At 38.3% G+C, this 25,288-nt stretch overlaps 1 protein-coding gene across 3 annotated transcripts; it reads right to left on the reverse strand.

Moving 5' to 3' along the window:
- On the reverse strand, positions 1-24,830 carry ZMYND10 (zinc finger MYND-type containing 10). 3 transcript variants are annotated; one of them, XM_081945835.1, is made up of 12 exons: positions 24,078-24,830; positions 16,596-16,704; positions 15,558-15,674; positions 14,738-14,791; positions 13,187-13,339; positions 10,738-10,826; positions 8,297-8,397; positions 5,054-5,226; positions 3,852-3,977; positions 2,980-3,101; positions 2,531-2,656; positions 1-1,277 (listed from the first exon to the last, which is right to left on the reverse strand). In XM_081945835.1, exons 1-12 carry the CDS (start codon positions 24,128-24,130, stop codon positions 1,166-1,168), a joined length of 1,335 nt encoding a protein of 444 aa, XP_081801961.1. In that variant the 5' UTR covers positions 24,131-24,830; the 3' UTR covers positions 1-1,165. The 3 variants fall into 3 exon arrangements, with proteins under 3 accessions (XP_081801961.1, XP_081801960.1, XP_081801962.1); XM_081945834.1 differs by lacking the exon at positions 24,078-24,830 and adding an exon at positions 19,058-19,239; XM_081945836.1 differs by lacking the exon at positions 24,078-24,830 and adding an exon at positions 19,105-19,174.
- Between the last annotated feature and the right edge of the window lie 458 nt (positions 24,831-25,288).

The following is a 25,288-nucleotide window of genomic DNA, read 5'->3' on the forward strand; positions in this document are numbered from 1 at the left end:
TTGTTCAAAGAACTTTAATTGTACTTTATTGTTCTATTGATATAACTGGAACCAGTTAAGGATAAACAATTCCCCACCAATACAAATAACTAATCCTTACAAATACAAATTTGAAATTATACAGGAACGCTGCATAAGTGGCTGGTGATTTGAGAAGGGCAGGAATTACTTATTCCTACCCATTTTCTAATTCTACTCCTCCCTTCCAGCAATATATATTATTCTTTAAAAATTCTTATTAGGCTACAATATGTCTGCCTATCAAACATGTACAATGCACACAAGTCCAGTTAGTTTCATAAAGACAAAGAATTTGCTATATTAGTTTCCAAAATATTAGGCTTTTAATTTAGAAACTAATGTAATTGTGAAACTACTGGTCATAAAACTATAAATAAATTCTTCAGACCAGACTTATGTATCAATGTGATTTTACAGAACTGAAAGCAGAAGATTGAACTAGTACCTTAAAATTTTTGTCCTAATGAAAAAAATGATACAACAAAATCAGATTTTGACAGTCTCCAACAGTGCAGACAGCTTGGGAGATCTGTCTTTTAAGTTAGCAATATAATTGAACCAAAAAGGCCCTTTTAAACTTAAGACATAGGCTTTTGTTCTCAAATGGTTGCAAGCTATTTCTGTTTTTAAGAAGGAAGAAGTCTTGCAAGTCAATTTCATTAGTTATGATGTTATTCACTGCGGCAGAAATACTAGTTAACCATATATACCATAGGAAAGGTACGTAGTATTAGGCAAACTACAAAATAAGCCTTAGAAGCTAAAGAAACTTGAATGACAAACAAAAAACAATCTCCATTTATAATCAAACTTAACTCTTCCAAATTCCTAGGAAATTTAGAGCCTGACACCAATGCTTGAGCATTCCAGCATACTGTCATCTAAAATCTAGGATATATACATGACAGTGGTATTCATAAGGGAGAGAACTTACCTTAGAAATAGTTCTCTACTACGACTTATCTCTTAGAATTCGAGAACTATGTTTTTTTCTAAGATTTTTTGGCTGACATTTGTTAAATCAAATGGTTTAAAAAAACCTTTCTGTGTATTTTATTAATTATTAACCTGGTGGCCTTTTTTTACTCTATCATTTTGAGTGTTGTATATTTGTAAATTAATTTTTTTCCCCTGACCATCAGAATTACTTAATGGATGTTGCTTGCATCTGTACATCTTCCTGTATTTTCTTCATTGTATCAGCAATCAAGTTGCAAGCTTTCTTGTGCTTTTGCCAGTGCTGCACTTGGCATTCTCTAAAGATGAGTAAAAGATTAAAAAAATAGTAATGATGGATAACCATAGTAACAACATTCCAAATGTTTCCTTACTACTGTTAATATCTGCATGGAGGTCAAAGCATATACTTCATTTATTCATAAAAACGATTTCATAAATGGTACAGCTGGGATTTGGATGTTAAACCTATGCCAATAAGCACAAACATTTTGAAGCAGCTGCGTGAACCTTTCCAAATTTTTGGAGGAGGGGTGCTCATTCAAATGCTTTGCACAATCTTATTCTGAACTGGAGACAACGTCAAAGAAAAATTGATTCCAACTGAAATTAATGGGAAATAATTTGCTAAAGCAGAACTATATTTGACATCTAAGTTTTTGTGAAATTTAACCAAACACTATCAAAACAAAACAGCTTGCATACTATTGCAAGCTAATACCCACAAGACTATCTACTCATCTAGATAAGTGATGAAGGAGCAGATTGCAATATTGCTAGTTGTTCCAATTCCTTTAAAGCAGACATGAATGGAAGTAAATATATATATATATACTTGAATATACATGATCACTTCTGAGGAACATTCAAGACCCTCAGATGTCATTGTTCAGTTAATGTCCTACTGTTATAGAGCTGTCAGATGATAACCAAAGAGAGAAAATAAATTTGGTAATATAGTAAAATAAATCTCAATCATGTTACCTATAGAGCCAGCATTGAAACTGGTATGCTTTTCTCTATTGGAAGCTCAATAGTAACATGAGTAAACACTTAAACTCTGTCTTATAGCAACCAGAAAGAATAACCCAATTCTGGATAATCTCTACTCTTAGGAGAGTCCATGTTCTACTGAAGAGAAAATGTTCCAAATATCCTAATTATTAGTGATAATATTAATTATGAAACATACTATGGAGAAAGTGTAAGTCTGAGTTCTACTTTTTTCACAAACAAAGCCAATGTAATAAAATATGGTTTTATTTTAACTGGGTACATAAGAATTAGATGTAATTTATTAAAATGTTAATGCATTAAAACATTTCTACGCATATACATACATGCATGTTTGTTTATAGAACTGAAGCTAATGAGGTATTTACAGTAAATGAACCATGAAAGTAAGAGTCTGTTAAATGAAAAATAACATTTCAACCTTATAGCGTTTATAATATTTTTAATATTGGTATTATTTTTGTTTCTAGGTATCTATGTTACCATAAGATTAGTGGAGGATTTAGGATAACATGAAAACTAGTTGTATTAAACTTACCGTTTGCAATACCATTCGTTCCTACAACGGGAACAGCGTTTTGAGGCCTCAGAGCCACACATTGCACACTTGGGTTTATTTGGAATTAGGGCTTCCATTACATCCAGGTTATATGTCTTTGCCCATCTGATTTAAGAAAGAAAGTGGCGTTCATAAAACACAACTGCAACAATTATCCAGTACAACAGAAATGGAACTCTCATATTAATTTGATATTTAGTAAAACATTATTAAAATGAATTGATGTCAATGAAATTGACTTCAGTGACCTTTGAAGACAAAGATTTGGAATACGACATTAAGCAAATAATTTTTAAACTTGATTGAATTAGGAAAATGATTTTTTTATTTTTCAAATTATGGACTATCAGATTAGTTCTATGTATCTTGATAATTGTAACGATTACAATCTTTGACAGAGGAAGAAGCTGAATATGAATGAGTCTTACCTATAAGCCTCGTTTTTCAGCTCATCTTCTGAAGGACTAAACATATTGTTTACTTGGTGCTTGGCAATTGCTTGCCATTTTTCAGAGTTTTTTCTGACTACTTGATCCCAGATTTCAGGAATCTTAGGACAATTACAAAAAACAGAAAGCTTATTTCTTTCAAATACTATATTGAAAATATTTTGAAATTCTTATGTTCATCACAGCACTAAGATAAGAGATGATAAACATTAAGTTGAAGAAAAAATATAATACTATACTAGAGATTTTATCTTGGGGAAAATTTATCCTAAAGAAAACAAAGAAGGGACAAAACTAGATTAAATAGGAATCCCATTTTTATATAGACTAGTATTAATATATGGGGAACCTCTTATTTAAATCCCATTTGTAAAAAGAAGAAACTGTAGTGTAGTTTGAATTAAAGTCCTATCATTCATGTTTAAGATGGTCTACAATTAGAATCCTAGCCTGTTTGAGTAATAACTAATATTTGCTTCATTAAAACTAACCAAAGGAACTTAACAAGAAAAAGTTTAACCATATACTTTCAATAAAGATTTTTAAAAGATTCATGTATTATGAAACTAGGAAAATCACGAGAATTTCCTCTGGTTTCATAGATTTTATTGTAGTGGCTGCAATGTTAGTGAAAATAACATTGTTATACATCTTTTATTGATGATGAATAAAATACATATTTGCAAATAAAATGGTTACTATATCTAGATCGTTTTCCATTGCAATCCCAAATAGGTAATGCAGAATTATAGCATGTCGTAGAGGTATTCAGAATATAGAGATACATAGATGGTATTCTCTGGGATTGTGGAACATAAGAATAGGACAAAAATAGTAGGGATGCACATTACCTGCTCCAGTATGAGGTCCTTCTTGGGTGGAGTAGGATCTGTTACAGCCAGATGGCTCAGGAATTTCTGCATCTCCAAAAGATTGGGAAATTGGTCAACAAGAACATCAGTCAGGAAGGCACGAAGCTAAACAGAGACAAGATGAAACTAAAATATATTGTAAAGCATTTTAAATGAGAGATGCATATTTTATATTACAAAATTGGATTGTAAAAACATTATGGGAATTAAGCAATCTCTCCTGTGCCAGACTCATTTCCCTGCCTATAAAAACCCTATAAAGTGTTTTCAATGACTAATAATGTATCTCTTGTCCTCTCCCTAATAAAAAAGACCATTTTGCCATTTTTGCAAATTATGTCACTTCAATAAATTATATGTGTATATTAATCATACAAGAACTAGATCATTACCCTGATCTAACACTAACAATATTGATATCAACAATGGGGCCTCTAAGAAGTCATGCACCCCAAAATGCATTTTTCCACCATTCTACAATGTCCAGCCCACCTCTTTTATTTATCACATTTTAAATCTCATTTACTTTTTTGTACAATTTAAAGACAGCTTGAGTCTACAAAACTTTGGGCAGCTAACAGCTTTAAAAGCAAGAAAGCAATATTAATAAGAACATAGATAATAGGTGACTGACAGAATGAGATAGACATTTCAAAAACAGATATTTGTTAAGACTTCAATAAAATTAAACTTATTTTTAAAGCAACTAATAAAATAGAATCGTCATTTTGTGCTTTAAGAGCAGAAATGAAATAAAAACTATATTATAGTTTAAAAAATCTTATATTCCATTCTGTACTTATTTTCTATTTCTGTAGCATACTAAAACAAAATTATGGTACCTAGGGACTCCAAGGTAAAAAGCTTTTAACATTCTATTTCACAATTAAAATTTGTTATTAATTATCTAAGAATGAATTACAATTTGACCTATTTATTAAGACTTTCATCCCTATATTTATTCTAATTTATTTATCTTGTTCATTATATGTATGTATATCTGGGTGTGTTTATCTTTCCACATCCAGTAGTGACAAGGGTTGTCATCTGCTGCAATATTAAACAATCCCCTTCCTGTTCCCTGCTATATTGTTTAAAAATAGAATACAATATTAGATCTAAACATGCTAAGGAAAACATGAAGTACACATAAAAAGTCTGCCAGTTTTGCAATCCTGTACCTTGAGGAGCTGACCTTTGTTAAAGTTATTGAATTCGTACTTGCTCTGGCATTCTGGGCTAAGGAGTAGGTTATAAAGAGCGAGCCACACTTGCCCATCCAATTTAGTCATTTTCATACGGTCTTCAGGGGCAACTTCATACCATGAACCGTTCTCAAATTTCTTCAATTTTCCTATGGAAAAATATAAGAAAAAATACTTTTGGTATTGAATATTATTTTATACATACAAAACATTGGTTTACAATTGCATTGTTTAGTAACTGTTCAAACTTATGAGAATAATGAACAAATACTTTTATGACTGAACTTCAAATTTACAACAGTTGTAGCATGTCCATGATCAAGTGATCTGATTCGCATGCAGCATAAATTTACGAAGGTCATAATATCCCACATTCACATTATGGCAATTTGGGCACTTTGCAACCAATGTGCATTTATGACAATTACATCATCTATGTTCATGTCACTGTCATTTGCAACTTTCATAGCCAGCTTCCTACAAGCAAAATCAATGGAAAAACCAGCAGTAAGCTGCAAATTCTTAATGACCACGTCTGATTCTTTTAATAACTGCAGCAGAATTGAGGTCATAAGTCAACTAGTCACATGATGTGTCACATAATGAAAGTGTCAATTAGCTACAGAGTTGTTAGTCACAATTGCAGTCATTAAATGAGGACTACTGTCAGCATCTGCTTCGCTATCTGCTTTCGGCTGCCATTGAAATGGGGAGGGGGGGCCTGGTATTTGGGAGGGGAAGTTTTAGTACAGGAGAGATTGTAAAGAGGGAGTTTTGTTCTCACCATCTACTGCGCATGCTGGAGACTAGTGCTTGGTGTTGGTCAAGGCCAACCGTCCTGCATACCAACCTGATGATGCTCCTTGAAGATGAAACTCACATGACACCTAAGGGATTTGCAGATTGGACAGTGGGATGAGGGTTACCGGGGGGAGGGGGTTGGTCACATAGTGATATGTATGATTTCGTGCGCTTTTGCCTCAGATCTTGCTTTGCTTAGCTGCTACCTTTTCATAACCAGTAAAAGTACTCTTAATTCTGCAAAATGGAGTTAAGTGGTTTCTTCCTTGGTTGCTGAGGGAGGCCGGCTTGACAACTACCTATAACTATATCATTTTTTGAAAGGTGAAGAAGATACTATAAATATGCCCTCAGAGCTTTATGCAAGTCCATATGTGCAAAGATTCTTTTGCCAGAGCTGCACCGCTTGCCGACTGCACTGCTTCTAGGTGCAATTTAAGGTGTTAGTTATTACCTTTAAAGCTCTACATGGCTAGGGGACAGATTATTTGATGGACCACCTCTCCTCAATAACATCTACCAGAGCAAGAAGGCAGAGCATGTTACAAGCCCCAACACTCAAGGAAACACATCTGATGGGATCTAGGAAAAGGGTTTTCTCTTTATGGCTTACTCCCTTTGGAACATCATTCCCAGAGATAAGATTCTCCACAAAGCCTTTGAGACATGGGTTTGTCAGTGGGCTTGGGGATCCCATTTGGAGCTGGATAGTATATTTCAATTGCATAAAATATTTAAAACTGCATTGGTCTGAATATGTTGAAAATGTATTTTCAGCACAAGGCACATGATGGAGCGTTAGAGTCTGCATAATAATGAGATTTCCCCAGTAATCTTTTTTTGCCTAGTGTCCTCCAGATGTGCTTGGCCTACAATTCTTAGAATTCCAAATCAGTGAGTCAAAACATATCTAGAGGATATAAATTGGAAAAAGGCTTCTCCACTAAAATGAAATTAAGTTTTCAGATATAATAATACATTGATTTCTTGATGAAACTTTAGAAACCATAAACTTTCATTAAGTTGTTATTGGCAATTGTACCTATGTAGGTTGCTGTTGGGTTTTTTGGGTGGATGTTTTCTTCAAGTCTACCTAACAACCCAGAAATTCAGGTAGTCCTCCATCTGCATACAATAATAAACAGGGATGACCCTGCTAAACTTCTGAGGTCAGCCACATTTGAGTAGGTGCTATTTTCATCTGCTGAGGCTTTTGAACCTTAGAGTTCAATTAAAATCAATGCGTTTCACAAATTTTATTTTATTTTGAGATGCCCTTGATATCTTTCTTGGATATATACCTTTCTCAAACAAAAATAGTTCTCTGCTTGTAACATCAGACTAATGAATCAACTTGTAGCAAATCTTTAACTTACAACTGTTTCTTTAAGAACAATTCAAAGTAGTGATGGAAAAAGTGACTTGCGACCTGTCCTCGAAGATATAACCATTGTACCACTCCTGAAGTCACATGAATGTAATTCAGGTGGCTACCAGCTCTAATTTATGGTAGTTGCAGTGTCTTGTAGTCATGTGATCATGAATTGTCACCTTCCCAGATGATTTCCAACAAGCAGAGAATTGGGGAATCTGGATTTGCATAAAGACTGCAGTGATTTGCTTAACGATCGTGTAATAATGATTTTAAAACTGGGTCTAGTCACATGATGACAACTGCACTGCTTAGATTTTCTGAAATGAACATGAAATGAAATTATGCACAAATTATATCAACTAAAGTTCAGAAAGTAATGAAAATAATAGATGTTGGGCAAAGCCTTCCAAGATGGGAAATGATAGGGCAACATATTTTTTTGAAAGAAGCCTTTCGGGGAAATGTGTGTTACATCAGAAGCCTGTCTTTTTGAATAATTAAAGTATCCATGTCATTTTTCAGACTCATGCAACTCCTATCTGTTTATATTTGTGTGTTATACAAACACCTGTGTACAGTGATAGCCGGGAACAGTTTCCAAAGAAGACATCTAACCTATAAAAAGATATGGCTGCTTTAAAGATTTGAAAATATGCTTTGTTTGTGTTCCCACATGTTCCAAAACTTCTGCTTTGAATGAGAGGCACAGTTTTAAAAAATAGCCCACTAAAGGCATTTGTTATACATACTGAAATATCAAATGTGCTGATCGAAACATGGAGGACAAATGGCATTAAAAAGTCTTGGGGGTTTGGAAGAATTTCCTAATTTATCTCAAAATCTATAAACTATACTATATTCAGCAACAACTAAGAATTTAATCAATAGGTGCCATGATAATCTTTTAGCCATTGAAAAAAGTATCAACCAGAAAAACTCAGATTTTTAAAAAATCAATCTTTCCTAATAAAAATAAGAACATAGAAATAAATGTTCACTATATTACTTTGGCACACATTGAGAAAATAAGACATGATACAGACCTCCTTCAAGATTGGTCCATGGACAATGCTCTAACAGCTGCACCAGAAGGCATGGAAAATTGTGGGCATTCAACATTCTTGTCACAGCACTTACTGGCAAACTGACAAAGTATATGAGAGAAAAAAGATATAGTGAACATGTGTACTTTATGCAATGAAGCCATTTCCATTCTTTCTCAGGTTTGACAATGTCTTTAATAATGTGCAATAATGTGACAAAATTATAATCCCAATTACATTAATGTTACGATGCCTCCATAATGTTTCAACAATTAAAAGAATTCACATGACTAAATATAAAACTACATTTTTATACTGAATAGCCACAGAAATAGTACTTTCAACATTGTAGATTATATATAAGGCTTACTACTATACCGATAGGTAATTGACCCCTGAAAGGTCATCTTTATTTTGATAAGAATACCATTAAAACTTTCAAATTTGCTTTTATACCAATGTAATGGTATGCATATTCAGACTTTTGTCACGTTAAACAATAACAAACAAGGCAGATAGTATGTCCCAATTTTGGAAATGTTAAATGTCTAATATTTATTTAGGAGCTATTTCAAAACTGTAGGATAATTTGGTTGATCATAGCATGTACTTTGTTCTACAAACGGAAGTATATAGTTACATCCTAATTCTGTAACATTTTGATCAATATGAGAATCATTGCCAAAACCAAATTATTATCAAATCATGACCAGCAATTGATTATTACAACCCCATAGCATCTCTGTAGCATGTAAATCAACTAAAGCCCTGACGATGTTACCTAGGTTGGGTAATGAAACATCTTCAAGAGATTGAGCAAGTTCAGAGAGCACCAAGAACTCCTCATTTCAACCCTGAACTACAAATATTATTCTTTATTGGCAACTAAAGTCCCTCAAAACAACTTAAACCAAAACACCCAAGTCTAAGCACAAAAACCGGAATTATCTACATCATCTACATCCCCTTTTTGGCTCAATGGTCTGGCAGTGGTGGCGGCAGCAGTGGCGGAGGAAGGTTTTGTGGTGCAACCTAATCCTGTGCATGCATAAATAAAGCTTCATGCATCACTTGCGAGGTTCCCAATAGGCCGCAGAATGGTACTGGTCTGTGGCTGGGAGTTGTGGATTGCTGACCCTCAGCATATAGTTTAAGGATTGTAACAGCCAATATGTATAACAGTCAGGCAGAAGACTAGCAGAGCGTGTCCATGAATGTCAACTAGCAGTCAGAAGACATTATGAAAACTTCTTAATCTCATATGGACAGACTCAACAACAATTTCAGATGAGAAACTGTAAGCATCCTGGATTAAGCCAAACCCCAAAACACTAGGGAATTCCTAGAAGCTTGGCATTCAGACAAATCAGCTATCAATAAGTACATACAAATAAACCATATTTATATACCATTCAAAGGACATAACGAAAAGTTAAAATGGAAAAAAAGACCAGGGCACATCCCTTCCAGCAGCCAACACTCAGATAAGCATGGATTAACCCAGTGATGTGCGGTGAGGTTTAGGGCTGGTGAGGCTGGGGGTGTCATCAAATTATCATCATGAAGGGAGGACTGCAACAACTTTGATCTTTGCAAGCATGCAAGCAAAATACCCCAGGATCACAGTGGCAGGGACAGCAACTCCTTCCGCTGCGCTGCAGAGAAGACCCACAGGAAGGAGGGGAATGGGACCAAATGTGGAGGAGGCAGCCCTTCATGTTGGCTCAGGAAGGAGGGGAATGGGACCACATGTGCAGGAGGCTCCTCAGCGCCAGCCTCAGATCAGCGCAGCCGCGGTCCCCTTCATGTTGGCTCAGGAAGGAGGGGAATGGGACCATGTGTGCAGGGGAAGGGGACCATGGCTCGCGCTGATCTGAGGCTGGCACTGAGGAGCCTCCTGCACACGTGGTCCCATTCCTCTCCTTCCTGAGCCAACATGAAGGGCTGCCTCCTGCACTGGTGGTCCCATTCCCCTCCTTCCTGTGGCTCTTCTCCGCAGCGCAGCGGAAGGAGTTGCTATCCCGGCCACTGTGATCCTGGGGCATTTTGCTTGCACGCGCAAGAAAGAGATGAAAGAGAAAAGGGGAGATTTTTTTTTTCTTTTCATGATGAGAGCGGTGAGGCTCTGCCTCCCCTGCCTCCCCTGACTGCACGTCACTGGATTAACCCCAGACAAACAATCAACCTACCAAGGAGAAAACCACATCTCCACCAACATTGGCAGGACAAACTACTGTATGAAAGTAGGGAATAAACCCCACACTCACTAACAGCGATGATGTTAGCTTGTAATGTAAAAAAAGCTCCATAAGCAAACAATGAAGCTCAGAGAGTTCCAAGGACTCAATAGTTTAGCCCTGAGCTACAGAAAACATAGTCTCTTCTATTGAAAAGATTATCTTTCCCAACTGCCTTATTTCTTTTATGGAAAGTTAACATACCTCTCTATCCCATCAGTAATGAAACGGAACACTGAAAGAGCTCTCAGTGAGATCTCAAATTCCATCATTTCAGCTTGCTTCTTTAGTTCCTGAAAAGAATAAAAGATCCTTAATACAATCCTTCTAGATAGGAAAAACTGAGGTTCCTAAAATTTTAAGAAATGGCTGGACATTTGGAGGGCAGCCATGGCAGTGGCCTCTGAATTCTGAAAAGGTTTTCCTAGAAAAACTATTTTAATGCCAATACTGTTTTTCCATATCAATTTGCTCCCAAAATCTAAGTACCCAGGAGGTTGCATGGTATTTATTTATTTTATTTTCTTCGAATTTCTAGACTGCCCCCTCTCCCGAAAAGGACTCGGGGCGGTGTACAGTCCACACAACAAACAATAAGTATCAAATACAAATATAAATACAGATATAAATACACATAAGGAGGAGGTTAAAAATTTAAAAAGAACTGTACAGAAGAATATAAATCTGGTTCTAAAAACCCTAAAATCAGTTAAATTTAAAACCGTACCCTATAAATAACCAGGTAAGAATATGTTTCCAGGAGGTAACAGTTGTCACAATTATAATTATGCCAGGCCAGCTAATCGAAACAGGTGAGTCTTCAATTTTTGTCGGAAGGAGCGGAAGTCTGTGGTGGTTCTGATATCGGGGGGGAGGTCATTCCAGAGGGTTGGGCCCATCACAGAGAAGGCCCTACTCCTTGGCGTCGCCCGCTGGCATTGCCTAGTGGACGGCACCTGGAGAAGCCCCTCCCTGTGAGAGCGGATTGGCTGCAGGGATGTATGTGGGAGGATGCGATCCCGCAAGTAACTAGGTCCTGTGCCATGGAGCGCTTTAAAGATGGTAATCAGGACCTTGAAACGCACCCGAAAAACTACAGGTAGCCAGTGCAGCTCGCGCAGGAGAGGTGTTACATGGGAGTATCTAGAGCTCCCCATGACAACCCGCGCGGCCGCGTTCTGGACTAGCTGCAGTCTCCGGGCGCGTCCCAGGGAAGCCCCATGTAGAGAGCGTTACAGTAGTCTAGGCGAGACGTCACCAGCGCATGAGTGACTGTGCGTAGGGCATCCCGATCCAGAAGGGGGCGCAATTGGCGCACCAGGCGAACCTGGTGGAACGCCCCCCTTGCCACGGCTGCCACATGGTCATCCATTGACAACCGGGCATCTAGGAGGACGCCCAAATTGCGCGCCCGTTCCACAGGGGGCAATTGCTCGCCCCCTATGGCCAGCGATGGGGTCAGCTGGCTGAACCGAGGCGCCGGTAGCCACAGCCACTCAGTCTTGGAGGGGTTGAGTTTGAGTCTGTTGTCCCCCATCCAGACCCCGACAGCTTCCAAACACCGGGACATCACTTCGACAGCCTCGTTGGGGTGGCTCGGGGTTGAAATGTACAGCTGAGTATCGTCAGCGTACAGATGGTATTCAACCCCAAAACCACGGATGATCTCGCCCAGCGGCTTCACATATGTATTGAACAGAAGGGGCGAGAGGACCGACCCCTGCGACACTCCACAAGAGAGTGGCCTCAGGGTCGATCTCTGCCCCCCCGTCAACACATATTGCATCCGGCCGGAGAGGTAGGAGCCAAACCACCGCAAAACGGTGCCTCCGACTCCCATCCCCTCCAGCCGGCGCAGTAGGATACCATGGTCGATGGTATCAAAAGCCGCTGAGAGGTCTAATAGGACCAGGATAGAGGAATAACCTCTATCTCTGGCCCTCCAGAGATGGTAATAGGGTGACTGTTCTTTTCATGAGAGTTAAAGAAATATATTTTGAGTTTCGATGGCTCCAAGCACGTTCTTAGTTGTGAAAAAAATATGTATTGCTAAAAGTTTAAGAACCATGCAGTCTGGAGTGTGATGACCCTCAACTGTGTTGCTAAAAGCCCCGAGTCCAAGATAATTTCATAAGAAAAATGTAAAGTGCTGGATAAATTGTATGAGGGAACAAATATTATTGCTGTTGATTGGCTATTTGTGGTAAACAAATACACAATACTTAGAATCGATAAAAAATGAGAAAGTAAATATAATAAATGGAATAGTGACATCGTGTAATGTCTTTATTTGGGGTGTGATCTAAACATAAGAGAAGATTTCTCTAGAAGTGTTTTCTATTTTGGGAAGGAAGATCAGAGCCAGAAAAATGCCAAGCAGAAAGAATATAATTGAGGCCGGCCAATTTCAATTGGTGGAAGAGAAGACACAAGCAGATACTGTTAAATTGATGGAAGAGAGCTGTGTTACTCTCTCTTAAGAACACTAATTGTGACATTTCTGTGTACTCACAGGTGACCACAGAATGTAGAAACTTGATTTAAACTTTATTTCATGGCTACCCAACAATTTGCAACTGTGTCCAATTATATCTTATATTTTCCCTTTACCTAGAGTGCTCCCTAGGAGTAAGAGATAATATCCTTTGCTCACCTGCATTGATGAAAGACTGGCAAGAGCCCCAGGTTGAAACTTTTGTTCAAATGGTATCTTCCCATTGGCACTTTGAGCTGCTAACAGTGTCAGTTTCCTATGGGTATAATCTATTAAATCCAGAATGGTATCCTCTGCTGATTCACAGATTTCCTATACAAAGAAGACAAGCTATATTTTATGGAAACATCTTCCAAAATGAAGGCAAATGTCAAGATCACTTAAATTGTTTTAATTTCATCTCAGCTGGTAGATTAGTCTACTCATTGGTTATCTGGAAAATGTTTCTCAGTTAAGCAATCTTTGCCAATTATAATGTTGTATCTTATGACTTGATACAATAAATTTCTTCTCCATCTAAAATAGCTTCCCACATGACAGGTATGCAAAATTTTGTATTCCCAAAGGCAAGCAAAATACCTTATCTGGTTTTGTATTGCTAAGGACTGAATTATGATTCACCCAAAGTAAAGAAAAATGGAATTGCATTAATACAGAAAGTTTACATACAGCAATTATTTGAGAAAGATTTGCAGGGGTGACAATAATACAGAAAATAGCAAGAAATTTGGCTGGAGATGCATCAAGTTTGAATCTTGTCTCTTACTTCTAGATTATCATAGGATTTAGATAATTCAAGAAAAAGGAGAGAAGTCAATTACTTGGAAGTATTAACATTATCTAAAAGTTTCAACCTTTTTCTCACAGATGAGCTGATCCATCCATTCTTGAGTCAATGTGAAATGACTATTGCTGTCCCCATTACCAATCCCTGCCTCTTCTCTAAGCCACTGGAGGCACCTAATTTCCCTTGAAGTAACAGATATATTTTATACATGTTAGGGCTGCCTTTGCTACATCAGAACAATGGAAGAAATACTATATTAATAGCAATATAGTTAAATGTACCTTATGCCAGTCTCATTCTTGTGATGAAGGCAATAGCAGAAAAAAGAATGGCAAGGTTATGTTTGTGCCATGGTTAGGTGCAAATGAACAAAGCTGTTGAGTTTGAAATATGGTTTCCAAACAAATAAATGCCACAGAAGTAAGCACCCGAGAGGAATTACCTTGCACATTAAATCAGTTCAGATCAGGTAATTCCAAAGGAGGGAAGTATATACTCATTGGTTCCCTTATTGTTTGGGGAGCACCAGATTAAAAATATGAAAGGTATAATTAATTCTCCTATTTACTAGGATTATTTATAGTCAATTTGGATCTCCAGAATGAAATGATATGAAATATTGTATGAATTTGTCCAGTCCAACATCTCAAGATACAAATAGGTATTTCAAAGTTATTCTATTTGAAAAGAAAGTACTAGTAGATGGACCTATTGCTATTTAAATAAGATGGAATGCAAGGTATATACATAACTAAGGCAATAGAAGAAAATAGGTTTATACCAGTAGCTGTCTTCTAGATTGAAGTTCTAGTTCTTATTGCACTAAGAATTTAGTCAGATAATTGTGTTTCTTCTGGAATGGTCTAAATTATGAACTGAAATTTTTATTTCAAACTTTTATTTATATTGTGAAACATGCCTACCTTGTGAAAAAATACTGTCTCCAAGAAATTAATAATTGAAGCTTCATGTCGCAGCTGAATAAGAGAGACAGCAAAGAGAAATCAGAAATTAATACAAATATTACCATTCTCAGAAAACAAAGTAATATGGAATTAGAAATTAAAAATTTGTGTGGCCTCTTGAGATAAAAGGAAGCATAGAACTAAAAACAGCAAAAGAATTAGACAACCTAACAAGCTATAGCTGAACACAATGTGAGTAATTATTGCTTCTTCCTCTTCTTTGTCAGTGTGAGGAAGAATTCAGAACTGTTCCCTTGTTCTAAGCTTGTGCGATTCAAACAGACTGCACTGAACGTTTTCTACTTTGTATAAAACAAGCCAACCTGTATTATATATTGAAATCCAAAGTGTAAAGTGATTTTCTATTATCTGAAGAAGTGCTCTCCTTCAATTTCTCACAGCTTTTGTTTTGACAACATTATATTTTATATACATTTACTGAAAATTATCTGCAACATAATGTAGAACTGTTTGTTTGTAAGGTTCACATTTTTCTTTCTTTGAGAAACTCAACAGGAGCTATATTGCACTCCTTCATCTAATTTTTCACAAATTCTATGATAGATTGAGAAAAAAAAGACAGACAGAAAGTGACATGAACTTCCACAGCTAAGACTGCTCTATACCTTGACCCACACTAGCTCTTACAAAAAATAAGATATACATTATTACTTTAACAAATAAATATGTGAAGCATCATTTGGCAAGTAGATCTTACAGAAAGCTTTGAAATGTTCTAATAGCAAGTAGGCTGATTCAAAACATTTTTCATACATACCACTAAATACAAGGGAAAGGTGCTTTTTGGTTTGAAATCCTCCAGTTTGCATAGTATAGGGAAGATTTTTTGCTTCCAAATAGCCACAGTAATTAATTCTTCAATGAGAGTTGGGATCTATAAAGAATGGATAAATTAAGTATACTGTTTGCAAGATTGAAATCATAAATAACAGGAAACATATCAGACTTGGGAAAGTTCTGTCTGATGCCTGAATTCATAGAGACAAATTAAATCCAAGCAGAAGGCTTTCTTATTTTACTTCTGTTTCTGTACTCAGAAAGACAAGAAATGTTATTTGTAACAATAATGGGAACATATTTTGCTTTGTAAAGAATACATATCTGTATCTCGCTCATGCTCTCATTATATGCATGTCCTTAGTAGGTTTGCTTAGTCAAGATGTTTTCTTCAATAGGGTTATAGTATATATATGCAATCAAAACCATTCATTCCAGAGGAGTTATTTCCTCATAATTTAACCAAAGGCAACTGGACAGTTTTTCCTTGAAGATATTTCTCTTCTCATCAGTTCAGAACTGAGGAAGCTTCTTGGATGACAAGCAGAGCATCTTCAAAGAAAAACAAAGTCCCAGTTGCCTTTTGAAAAAGCATCTTTGGGATGACCATGTCCTGGATGACTGAGAATCTCCATAGACAAACAAAGCATATTGTTTCTATCCTGCCAATTAATTTGTATAATTAGAGCAAAGTTATCCTTAGGAGGTCAGTAAAATGAGGACTCAGCTTGTTTAGGGGCAATATGCTGACACTGTAAACCATTTAGAGAGGGCTGTAAAACACTGTGAAGCGGTATATAAGTCTAAGTGCTATTGCTGTATATGTTTATATGATTACAGAAAGATTAAGTTGATCCAGAAAGTAATTGTATAAAACTATGCATTTCTAAATATAAGTACTGCCAAATACATAAATAATAAAAGAAATTTTGATCCAAATCAAGCTCATATTTATTCAGGTTAATGTAGCCTTTGTCATAATGATTTTCTTGTGACTAAGTGGCTAAATTCATTATACCTTGCCATTATTCACCAAAAGCTCAATAAGGAACTGCTCCTGGCCAGCAGAAGCACTCAGTATGGCTTGCATGTTCAGCTTTTCAATTATTTCTTGTTGCCGTAGCCACCTAGGGATTAGTAAAAGCAGTTAGCATTCACATCTATGGTTGGTATTCCAATACTTCCCTATAACCATTACTGCAACCACAGTCTTACATAATTCACCCTAAAATCTGGAAGGGGTTTCCCCTGCCAATGTTTTTTTAAATCACCTATATGTTCTAGTGTAATCCAATTTTGAGAAAAATCTCAAAGATAATTCATTGGCTTGCTAAAGTCAGAGACTGTATTTTACTACCTTGTTTCCCTGAAAATAAGACCTCCCCAGATAATAAGCCCAATCGGGCTTTTGAGCACATGCGCTAAAATAAGCCCTCCCCCAAAAATAAGCCCTCCCCCAAAATATTGCAACACAGCAGCAGTCATGAGGTGACACTCACAGCCTCCTGCACCTCGAAAATAATAAGACCTCCCCAAAATAAGGCCAAGTGCTTATTTCCAGGGTCAAAAGAAAATAAGTTCCTGTCTTATTTTCAGGGAAACACGGTAGTGGAAAAACTAACATAATTTGCTCTTCATTCCCTGTGGAGGGTATTTTTCCACTAATAAACACACAACACTTGTTTTGGAATTATTCAATGATATCTCTCTGCTAATGGAATGGGCACTGGTAATGGAATTGGTCTATTGCAGGGGTGTCCAAACTTGGGAACTTTAAGACTTGTGGACTTCAACTCCCAGAATTCCCCAGCCAGCAAAGTCTTAAAGTTCCCAAGTTTGGACACCCCTGGTCTATTGCCTTCTCTACTCTGTAAATCCTTTTGCTCTAAACCTCTTTCTAAAGCTGATTTGGGAAATAATTACTGCAGGAGAAGATTAAAGCGAATGTAATAATGGGAAAGTAGAAGTTTTAGAGATGTTTCAATGAATCATCCTGTTGAGATACATTGTTATTTATAATCTGGTGTAATCTATATGATCTGTTCGTTTTTATGCTTCTTTGCATGATCTGCTCTTTGAATGATTTCCCTCCAATTTTGACCTTGACTCAAATGTTTGCTTATCCAAAATCAAATCTTCAGTTTCTTTTTTTCAATCTTCCAATTGTAAGCCATTGCTAGTTTTTATCTTTATTCACTTTCCTCTGTATATTTTGTAGAAATTGACCATGTAATGCTTTTTGTTGCCAGCATTCTGTTCCAGTTTTTATTGTACATTATTTTAATATCTTCTCTTTTTGTTTCCTGTACTTTTAATAAGTCCAATTTTTTAACCTGCATCAATGCTTGTTCTCCACTATCTTTTTCATAATCAGTCAATCCATGCTTTTCTTCTTTGGCAGTTGTTCACTTGAAATAAACCTCCGCCTCCATTTCTGTGAGGCAGGTATAATTATCAATATTGCTAAGGAAATTAATGCATAGTGAATAGTCATCGGTTTTCTTGTTTATCAGTCCAGGCTATTCAGTTTAGCTTGTGTCCAGTAAATAATTCAAGAAATATATCAAATCACAGGGATGGCCCAGCTATTGATGGCTTTGATGGTATTTCTTACCATTTTCTTTTTCATTAGAGTATAAACAATGACATCTCTTTCATTGTCCACTCCTATTTCCACCTGCAGCAATGGAACTGATATAAAAGTGGGTTTGTCCCAACATTTTGATCTTCCCTTTAGAATAGTAATTAATATGATCAGAGTATTACAGAAAAAGCTTTCATTAAAATTATTTTATATTTCTGCATTTCACTTCTCTTTTATATGTTTTGAAACTTTCTTTGCTGTTTTTGCATGTCCCTTCATATTTTTTAAGTTCCTCAGTACTCCTACTGTCTTTCATTCTTTTATTTTTCTCTCTCATAGCTGCCATGTGCTTTGGAACCTTGTTTAAACTAAGTTAATGGCCTTTTAGGCTTCCTCCACATGAGTAGAGTTCACTTTTTGAGTAAAGTAAGAATTATATGGTGGTGGGGGGGAATCAGGATTTTAGAGATGCTTAGGTGGGGCATGTCCAAAAAAAGTTTGGGAACCACTGTTTTGGATGGAAGGGCAGTTCCGAGCAGAATGTCTTTCCAGCCTCCCTCCCATCTTCCCCCTCCAAGGCTCCTAATGCTTGTTCTTTCCTTTATCCCATACCCTCCTCAAATACACGGGAAAACACGACTCGAGGTCTTTTGAAAATAACAACTGCCGGCCATCAGGCAGAAACCTAGCACGTGATTTTTTTGGCAAGGATATCTCTTCCATTTCTGTAAAAGAATAAGCAGGGGGGCTGCTCCTGAGGAAAGGAAAGCCCGTAGCCCCGGCTGACATTCAACCCCCAAGGAAAGCCGAAACCTGCCGTCGTGAGTTTCTCCCTGCGGGACCCTCTGTCTCCCCTTCGCACCACCCTCCCTCCCATTCCTCCTCCTCCCCCGTACTCATGGCTCCCGATATCCCGCAGCTGGAAACTCCTGAGCGACTCCACGGAGATTTCGGCTTCGCCCGGCAGCAAAACCTCCGGCAATAGATCCTCCATGGCGCCGGCCGACGAGCTGAAGGCCGGACACCGTTGCCGTGGTGACGAGCGCGCGCTGCTCAACTGCTACTCCCTCTAGCGGCGCCCACCCCTCCCAAACAGCATGGCGACTTCTTCCTGCCGGCTGGGCGTGGGGACTTACGAGTGCGACCACCAGGGATTTCATTGGCTGGGGTTGCTCAACGTGCTAGTTCATTAATTCATAACACAAACATCTGGGAGGAGGGGGTTACTTGGAAATCAATCAATGGACCAGTTATTACCATACTTCGGTTTGCAAAACACAAAAAGCCCCTCGCGAATAAGGCTCGTCGCCTAACGATTTCATGGGACACACCTGTCTCTGTTTTGGGGCTTCCCTGCTTAGCCTAGGCTGGTGTTTCTCAAACTTGGCAACGACAAGATATGTGGACTTCAATTCCCAGAATTCCCGAGGCTGTACGAAAGAGGACAGTCTAGTGATCCCCTTCCATGCCCAGATTTATTTAGGATTGGCTTTGTTTTAGCTCAGTGGTTAAGACGTTGAGCTTGTCCATCAGAAAGGTCGGCAGTTTGGTGGTTCAAATCAGTAGTGCCGCATAACGGAGTGAGCGCCCGTTACTTGTCCCAGCTTCTGCCAACCTAGCAGTCTGAAAGCACATAAAAATGCAAGTAGAAAAATAGGGACCACCTTTGGTTAGGGTTGCCAGGTATCCACTATTTGAGCGGACAGTCTGCTTTTTTCACATTATGTTCACTATTTTTTTTCACAAAATAGTGGGCATTTTTTTTATTCAAAAGCTTTATGATGAAATGATACATAATCTAAAGCTGTACAGTCTAAGAGAATAAGGTTAGGAGAATCGTGTTTTGTCTTTTTTTTTCATGTTAGAATGAGACAAAGATTGAATATCCATTGGACTAGATTCTCCGAAAAAATTATTAATCATACTCAATTGTTTAACAAGACATTTAATAAAAGTATATAAAATTATTTACATACTATTTTTCTTAACTCGCATTTACCTATTATTTTTATATTATACTTTTTTCTTAGTTGGATAGGTATGTTTTGGAACACTTAATAACGTAACATCATTTGAGGTTCAATGAGTACTAGCCTCAATAAGTAGAGCGCGAATTTGTCAAACCAAAGATTTCGTTGAAGCATTATAAACATAAAAGTTAATCATTGTTTTTATGTAAATACTATTTTGCTGTGTTCTAATTAAATCACCATGTAAGTAATATTAGGTTAATCTTTAGTAACAGCCATCAGTTGAATCAGTTCTCAGTATAAAACACAAATACATAGCTTCAGTGAATTTAGCAAATTCTACGAATTTGTGAATTCACTGTTATTCACTGTTAAATTTGAATTAAATCTAAATAAATGTAATCTAATATTTTACATATTATTATATTTGATGTTTTGAATTTTAAGTAAAGTTTTGAAGTGATTATTTTAATACGTGTGAAAATGTTTGTAAGAAAATATATAATTTAATTGTAATTTTTTTTTTTTTACTACTTAACCCCCCCCCTCCCCGCTTGTCCGCTATTTTTTGGAAGCAGACCTGGCAACCCTACCTTTGGTGGGAAGGTAACAGTGTTCCATGCGCGTTTAGTGTTTGGTCATGCCGGCCACATGATCACAGAGACATCTTTGGACAGCGCTGGCTCTTCCGTGACTCAATCACATTCTAGCCTGGCACATGATATCAATATGACCAGAGTGCTGACATCTAAACTAGGAGTTATACATCTTTAATTCCCAAGGTATACAATAGATTGTAATCACAAGAATGCTAAAATACACTTTTTATTCTCAAATGTAATTTTTAAAAATCAGAACACTCCCTTTGGTAGCCTAAGGTTTTTCTCTTCTGATAATATAATATATGAAAAGGTCAACTATTTAGACTCAAATCTCTTTTCCCTCTAAAGGATTATGGAGCACCTCTCTAAAATAAAAATAACAGATTCAGAAAATATACTTTTAAAACATAATTTCCATCAGCTAAGATACACTCAGGCAGCAGATCCATGTGGCCAATAAGAGTTGAAATTGATGACACATAATCAATCAAGATCAATTTAATAGAATGCAGCAGTAATAGAATGTAAAAAGTTTGTAAAACTGTTACAGGACTTTAGATCAGCTAAGATGGATATATTTGCCAAATATATAAACTTGCTACTATATTTGCAAATACCATAGCACACATGGACATTAACATATTTTAAAGTAATGATAAATTAGCATACTGCAAAGGACATTTGCTCAAGTAACACTTTTATTTCCAGCAATGGCTCTGTATCCTTTAGGTATGTTCATGTATGTGTATGTATGTATGTATGTATGTATGTATGTATGTATGTATGTATACAGAGCATTCTTAGAAAATGAAAATTACAGGAGAGATAGTCCAGTGCTGTATTTGGAAATGACCCGCCCACATAAAAAAGACAGCTAAGTAAATGTGATAAGGTGTTTCTGGGAGGTCCTGTGAGAGAAATGTCCTCAGTATGGTTTCAAATTAATACAGGTAGTCCTGGCTTATCATTCATTCAGTAGCCATTTGAAGTTGCACCGAAGATTGCAACTGGTCCCCAAAGTTGTGGCCACTGCATCATCCCCCCACCCACCTCCCAGTCAACATGATTTAAGATTTGGGTGGTTGGCAACTAGTACACATTTACAACTACCAGTATTCAAAGTTTGCAGTCATGTGACTGCTATTTACGATTTTTACAGCCAGTTCCTGATAAGCAAAGTCAATGGGGAAGCCAGCAGGAAATCACTTAGTCATGTGATGTTTCACTTTACAATCACATTGCTTTGTAAAAGAGTTGTTGGTCCCAATTAGAATAACAGAGTTGGAAGGGATCTTGGAGGTCTTCTAGTCCAATCCCCTGCTTAGGCAGGAAATCCTATATGACTTCAGGCAAATGGTTATCCACAATCCAACAATTGTGGTTGATAAGTGAGGACCACTTGTATTTGGCACAGTCTACCTTTACTAAGATAGTCAGTTTGTGGTAGCACTCACATTTTATCAAAATTCCACACATATACATCAAGTTCTCTTCAGATAGAAAAGCTTTAATCCATTTATAAGAGGAAGATATCAAATAATGAATTAGAGATTCTAAGCATTAAAAAAATTTTTTTTTTGCTATGTTTAGTTTCCCTTTCAATTGCTGCATTTGCATTAAATTTCCACAAAAATATTCTAGTTTATATGAGCTTTATAAAATAGAAGGGCCCATCATTCTCCTATGATCGTGGAGACAGTAGCCAGACAGGGTTGCTCTGTCCAGTAACCAATTGGACTGAGTCTACACTTGTGATGTCATTGAGCCCTGGTGACTCCTCCCAGTTTAGACTCAGTCCAACCTGGACTTACAGTGAGAATTGTTCTCTCCTCCTTAATTCAACTTTAATCTTCCAAGAACTTACTGGCATTTTTCAAAAATATTTTTTCTAATTGGCATATTTTTTTCTTTTTTTTCCTTCCCGGCTCTCCTTATAAGTAGTGGGCGGGAAGTTTAAATTAGCCATTTGGGCTGCCTACTGGCCTGCTGCATTGACTAAGTTCTTCTGAAGTGTTCGTCAGAAGCTCTCCTCAACAAGGAATGGCTCCCAGGCTCACGAGCTGTGGCTCTGCAGCCTTCTGAAGAAGCGCTCTATTTGCAAGTGGTTTTCTTTGCTTGCTGGTGCATGGAAGCCCTGAAGACGCGCAAATGCTGCTGCCGGCTGTTTTAGGACTGTTCAAGCTTCAAAAAGGCCACCATTTTGGACCCTAATGGCTTCGGAAAAAGGGCGCAAAGTAGCGGTTGTCATTTTGAGAACGTCGGAAGACTGAGGAGCGCCTTTTTCTAGTGCAGCCAGGGGACTTCTTCTCCTCAGGGGTGAGATCATTCCCTTTTGCTGTTTGCCGTGGTTGGGGGAATCGCGTGGTGGAAGCAATGGTACAAAATCCCCCCTTGGGCCCCATTCCTGACAAGGACTTAGAGGAGGCAGGCTCTTATGGTGCCAGGCCTAGCTGCAAGAGGGCAGCTAAGGAGATTGATCAGGCCAAGGCATCCAAAGTTTCCAAACCTACCGTCAGAGCGGAGGAAAGAAGGCAGAAAGCTCTGGAAAAAGTTTCAAAAAGCCCAAACACAGGCAGGATAGGACTCCAGGGTTTCACCCCCTTCTGACAGGGGAGATCAAGTCACCTATTCTGCCCCTCCAGCACTGCCTCTCATGGAGCCTGGTTCTACTGTAGATGACATGTCTCATGAGTCAGATGGTGAATTGTCTTCATCATCATCTTCTATTCATCCTGTCATGGGTGGAAATTTTTTTGTTGTTGCCCTCAACAGGGACCGTCAATTTGAACAAGCCAACTTAATTCCAGCTCAGCCCAATTTGCCTCAGGCTACAATTTCTACTTCTGCTGACATGGCATCTATAATTTTGGAGGCCATAATGCAAGGCATTGCAGCCGACCTTCAGCAACGGCCGTCCTCAAGATCAGCTAGCAGGCATAGGGCATCCCAGGGATCTCATCAGCTCACAGAGTCAACATCAGCCAGTCAGGCTTCTATATTTGGGGACCAAAATACCCTCAGACACTCAGACTTATCGGACGAAGAGGGTGTCACCCTGGACGTTCCAGCATTTGCTGGATTGTTTAAGTCTGACTGCTTTAAGTCACTTCTCTCAAAAGCAAAAAAAGCTGCTAACTTGACTTCTTCTCCTCAGCCTCAACTTCTGCCACAACTTCTTCCGACCAACCTAACATGTTCTTCTCTGAACCAACTGTGGAGAAGGAGGTTATACCTACTCCAAAACTCTTCATGAATGTAGTCCAGCGACAGTGGGCCTCTCCAGGAGTGGGTCCTCTGCCACCTAACTTGAACAAATGTCTCTACAATGTCTCCCCAGAACTTACCAAGTTTCTTGAGACTCCTCCAGTGGATGTTCCGGTTGCAGCCCTGTCTTCATCTACAGTAGTCTCTGGAGCCCCTGAGGAAGTTCTCAAGTCTGAGGAGAAAAGGTCAGATTGGTAAAGGGTTATCAAGCAGGGGCCTGGGCACTATGGGCCCCTACTGCCTCTTTGTTTTTCTCCAGGGCAGCGCTGATCTGGATCCAGCAACTCCAGAAATGCATTGCAACAACTGATACTAGGTCACATAGGGATCTTAATAAAATTAGGGCGGCTATTGAATTCTCAGCGGATGCTTCCTTAAACACAGCTCGTTTTGCATCTAAAGCTATGGCCTCTTCGGTCACGGCCAGGCGCTGCTATGGATTAAGCTGTGGCAGGCGGATGTCCGGGCTAAGTGGCACCTTGCAGTCTCCCCTGTTAGCGGCACTCAGCTCTTTGGAGCTCCCTTGGATCCTTACCTTATGGAATCTAAGGATAAATGCAAGGTTCTTTCCTCTATTTACAAGAATCAGGACAACCGTTCTGCTCCATTCTATAGGCGGCCACCCATTTGACCAACGGACGGGGGATCATCCTTCCCCCGTCCACAATGTCAGTCTTTCACACCCAGACAGGGATCCAATCAGGACAGGTCTAATCGAAATGCTCAGCGTTTCCCCCCGCAAGAAGTCCTACCGGGGTGGAGGTTACCATCAATTCCCAGAGTGAAAGTGACTATCTGGACTCTCTCCCAATCGGGGGTTGCCTAGCGTTTTTCACCACCGCTGGGAGGAGACCACAACAGACAATTGGGTAATCAAAACAATAAAATTCGGCCTTCTCCTGGAATTTCTCTCCACCCCTCAGGAGCACTTTGTACCATGTCTGATATCCCAGTGCCCTCGCAAGAGGCTGCTGGTGGATCAGGCCATCCAGCATCTACTAGAGATTCGGGCCATCCAGCCGGTCCCTCCCCATCAGAGGGGTCAGGGTTTTTATTCCCGTCTCTTTGTGGTACCAAAGGCTTCTGAGAGCTGGAGAGCGATCCTGGACCTAAAGTCATTGAACTGCCACATTGTTTATCAGCGGTTTAAAATGCACTCCCTCCACACTATCCTGCAGGGAGTCAGGAAAGATGATTTCCTCATCTCGATAGACTTGACCGAAGCTTATCTTCACCTTCCCATCTTCGCAGACCACCAAAGATATCTCTGGTTCTCTTATGGGGGAAGGCA

This window comes from Natrix helvetica (assembly GCF_964273705.1).
Source record: "Natrix helvetica genome assembly, chromosome: 1".
Lineage (NCBI taxonomy): Eukaryota > Metazoa > Chordata > Lepidosauria > Squamata > Natricidae > Natrix > Natrix helvetica.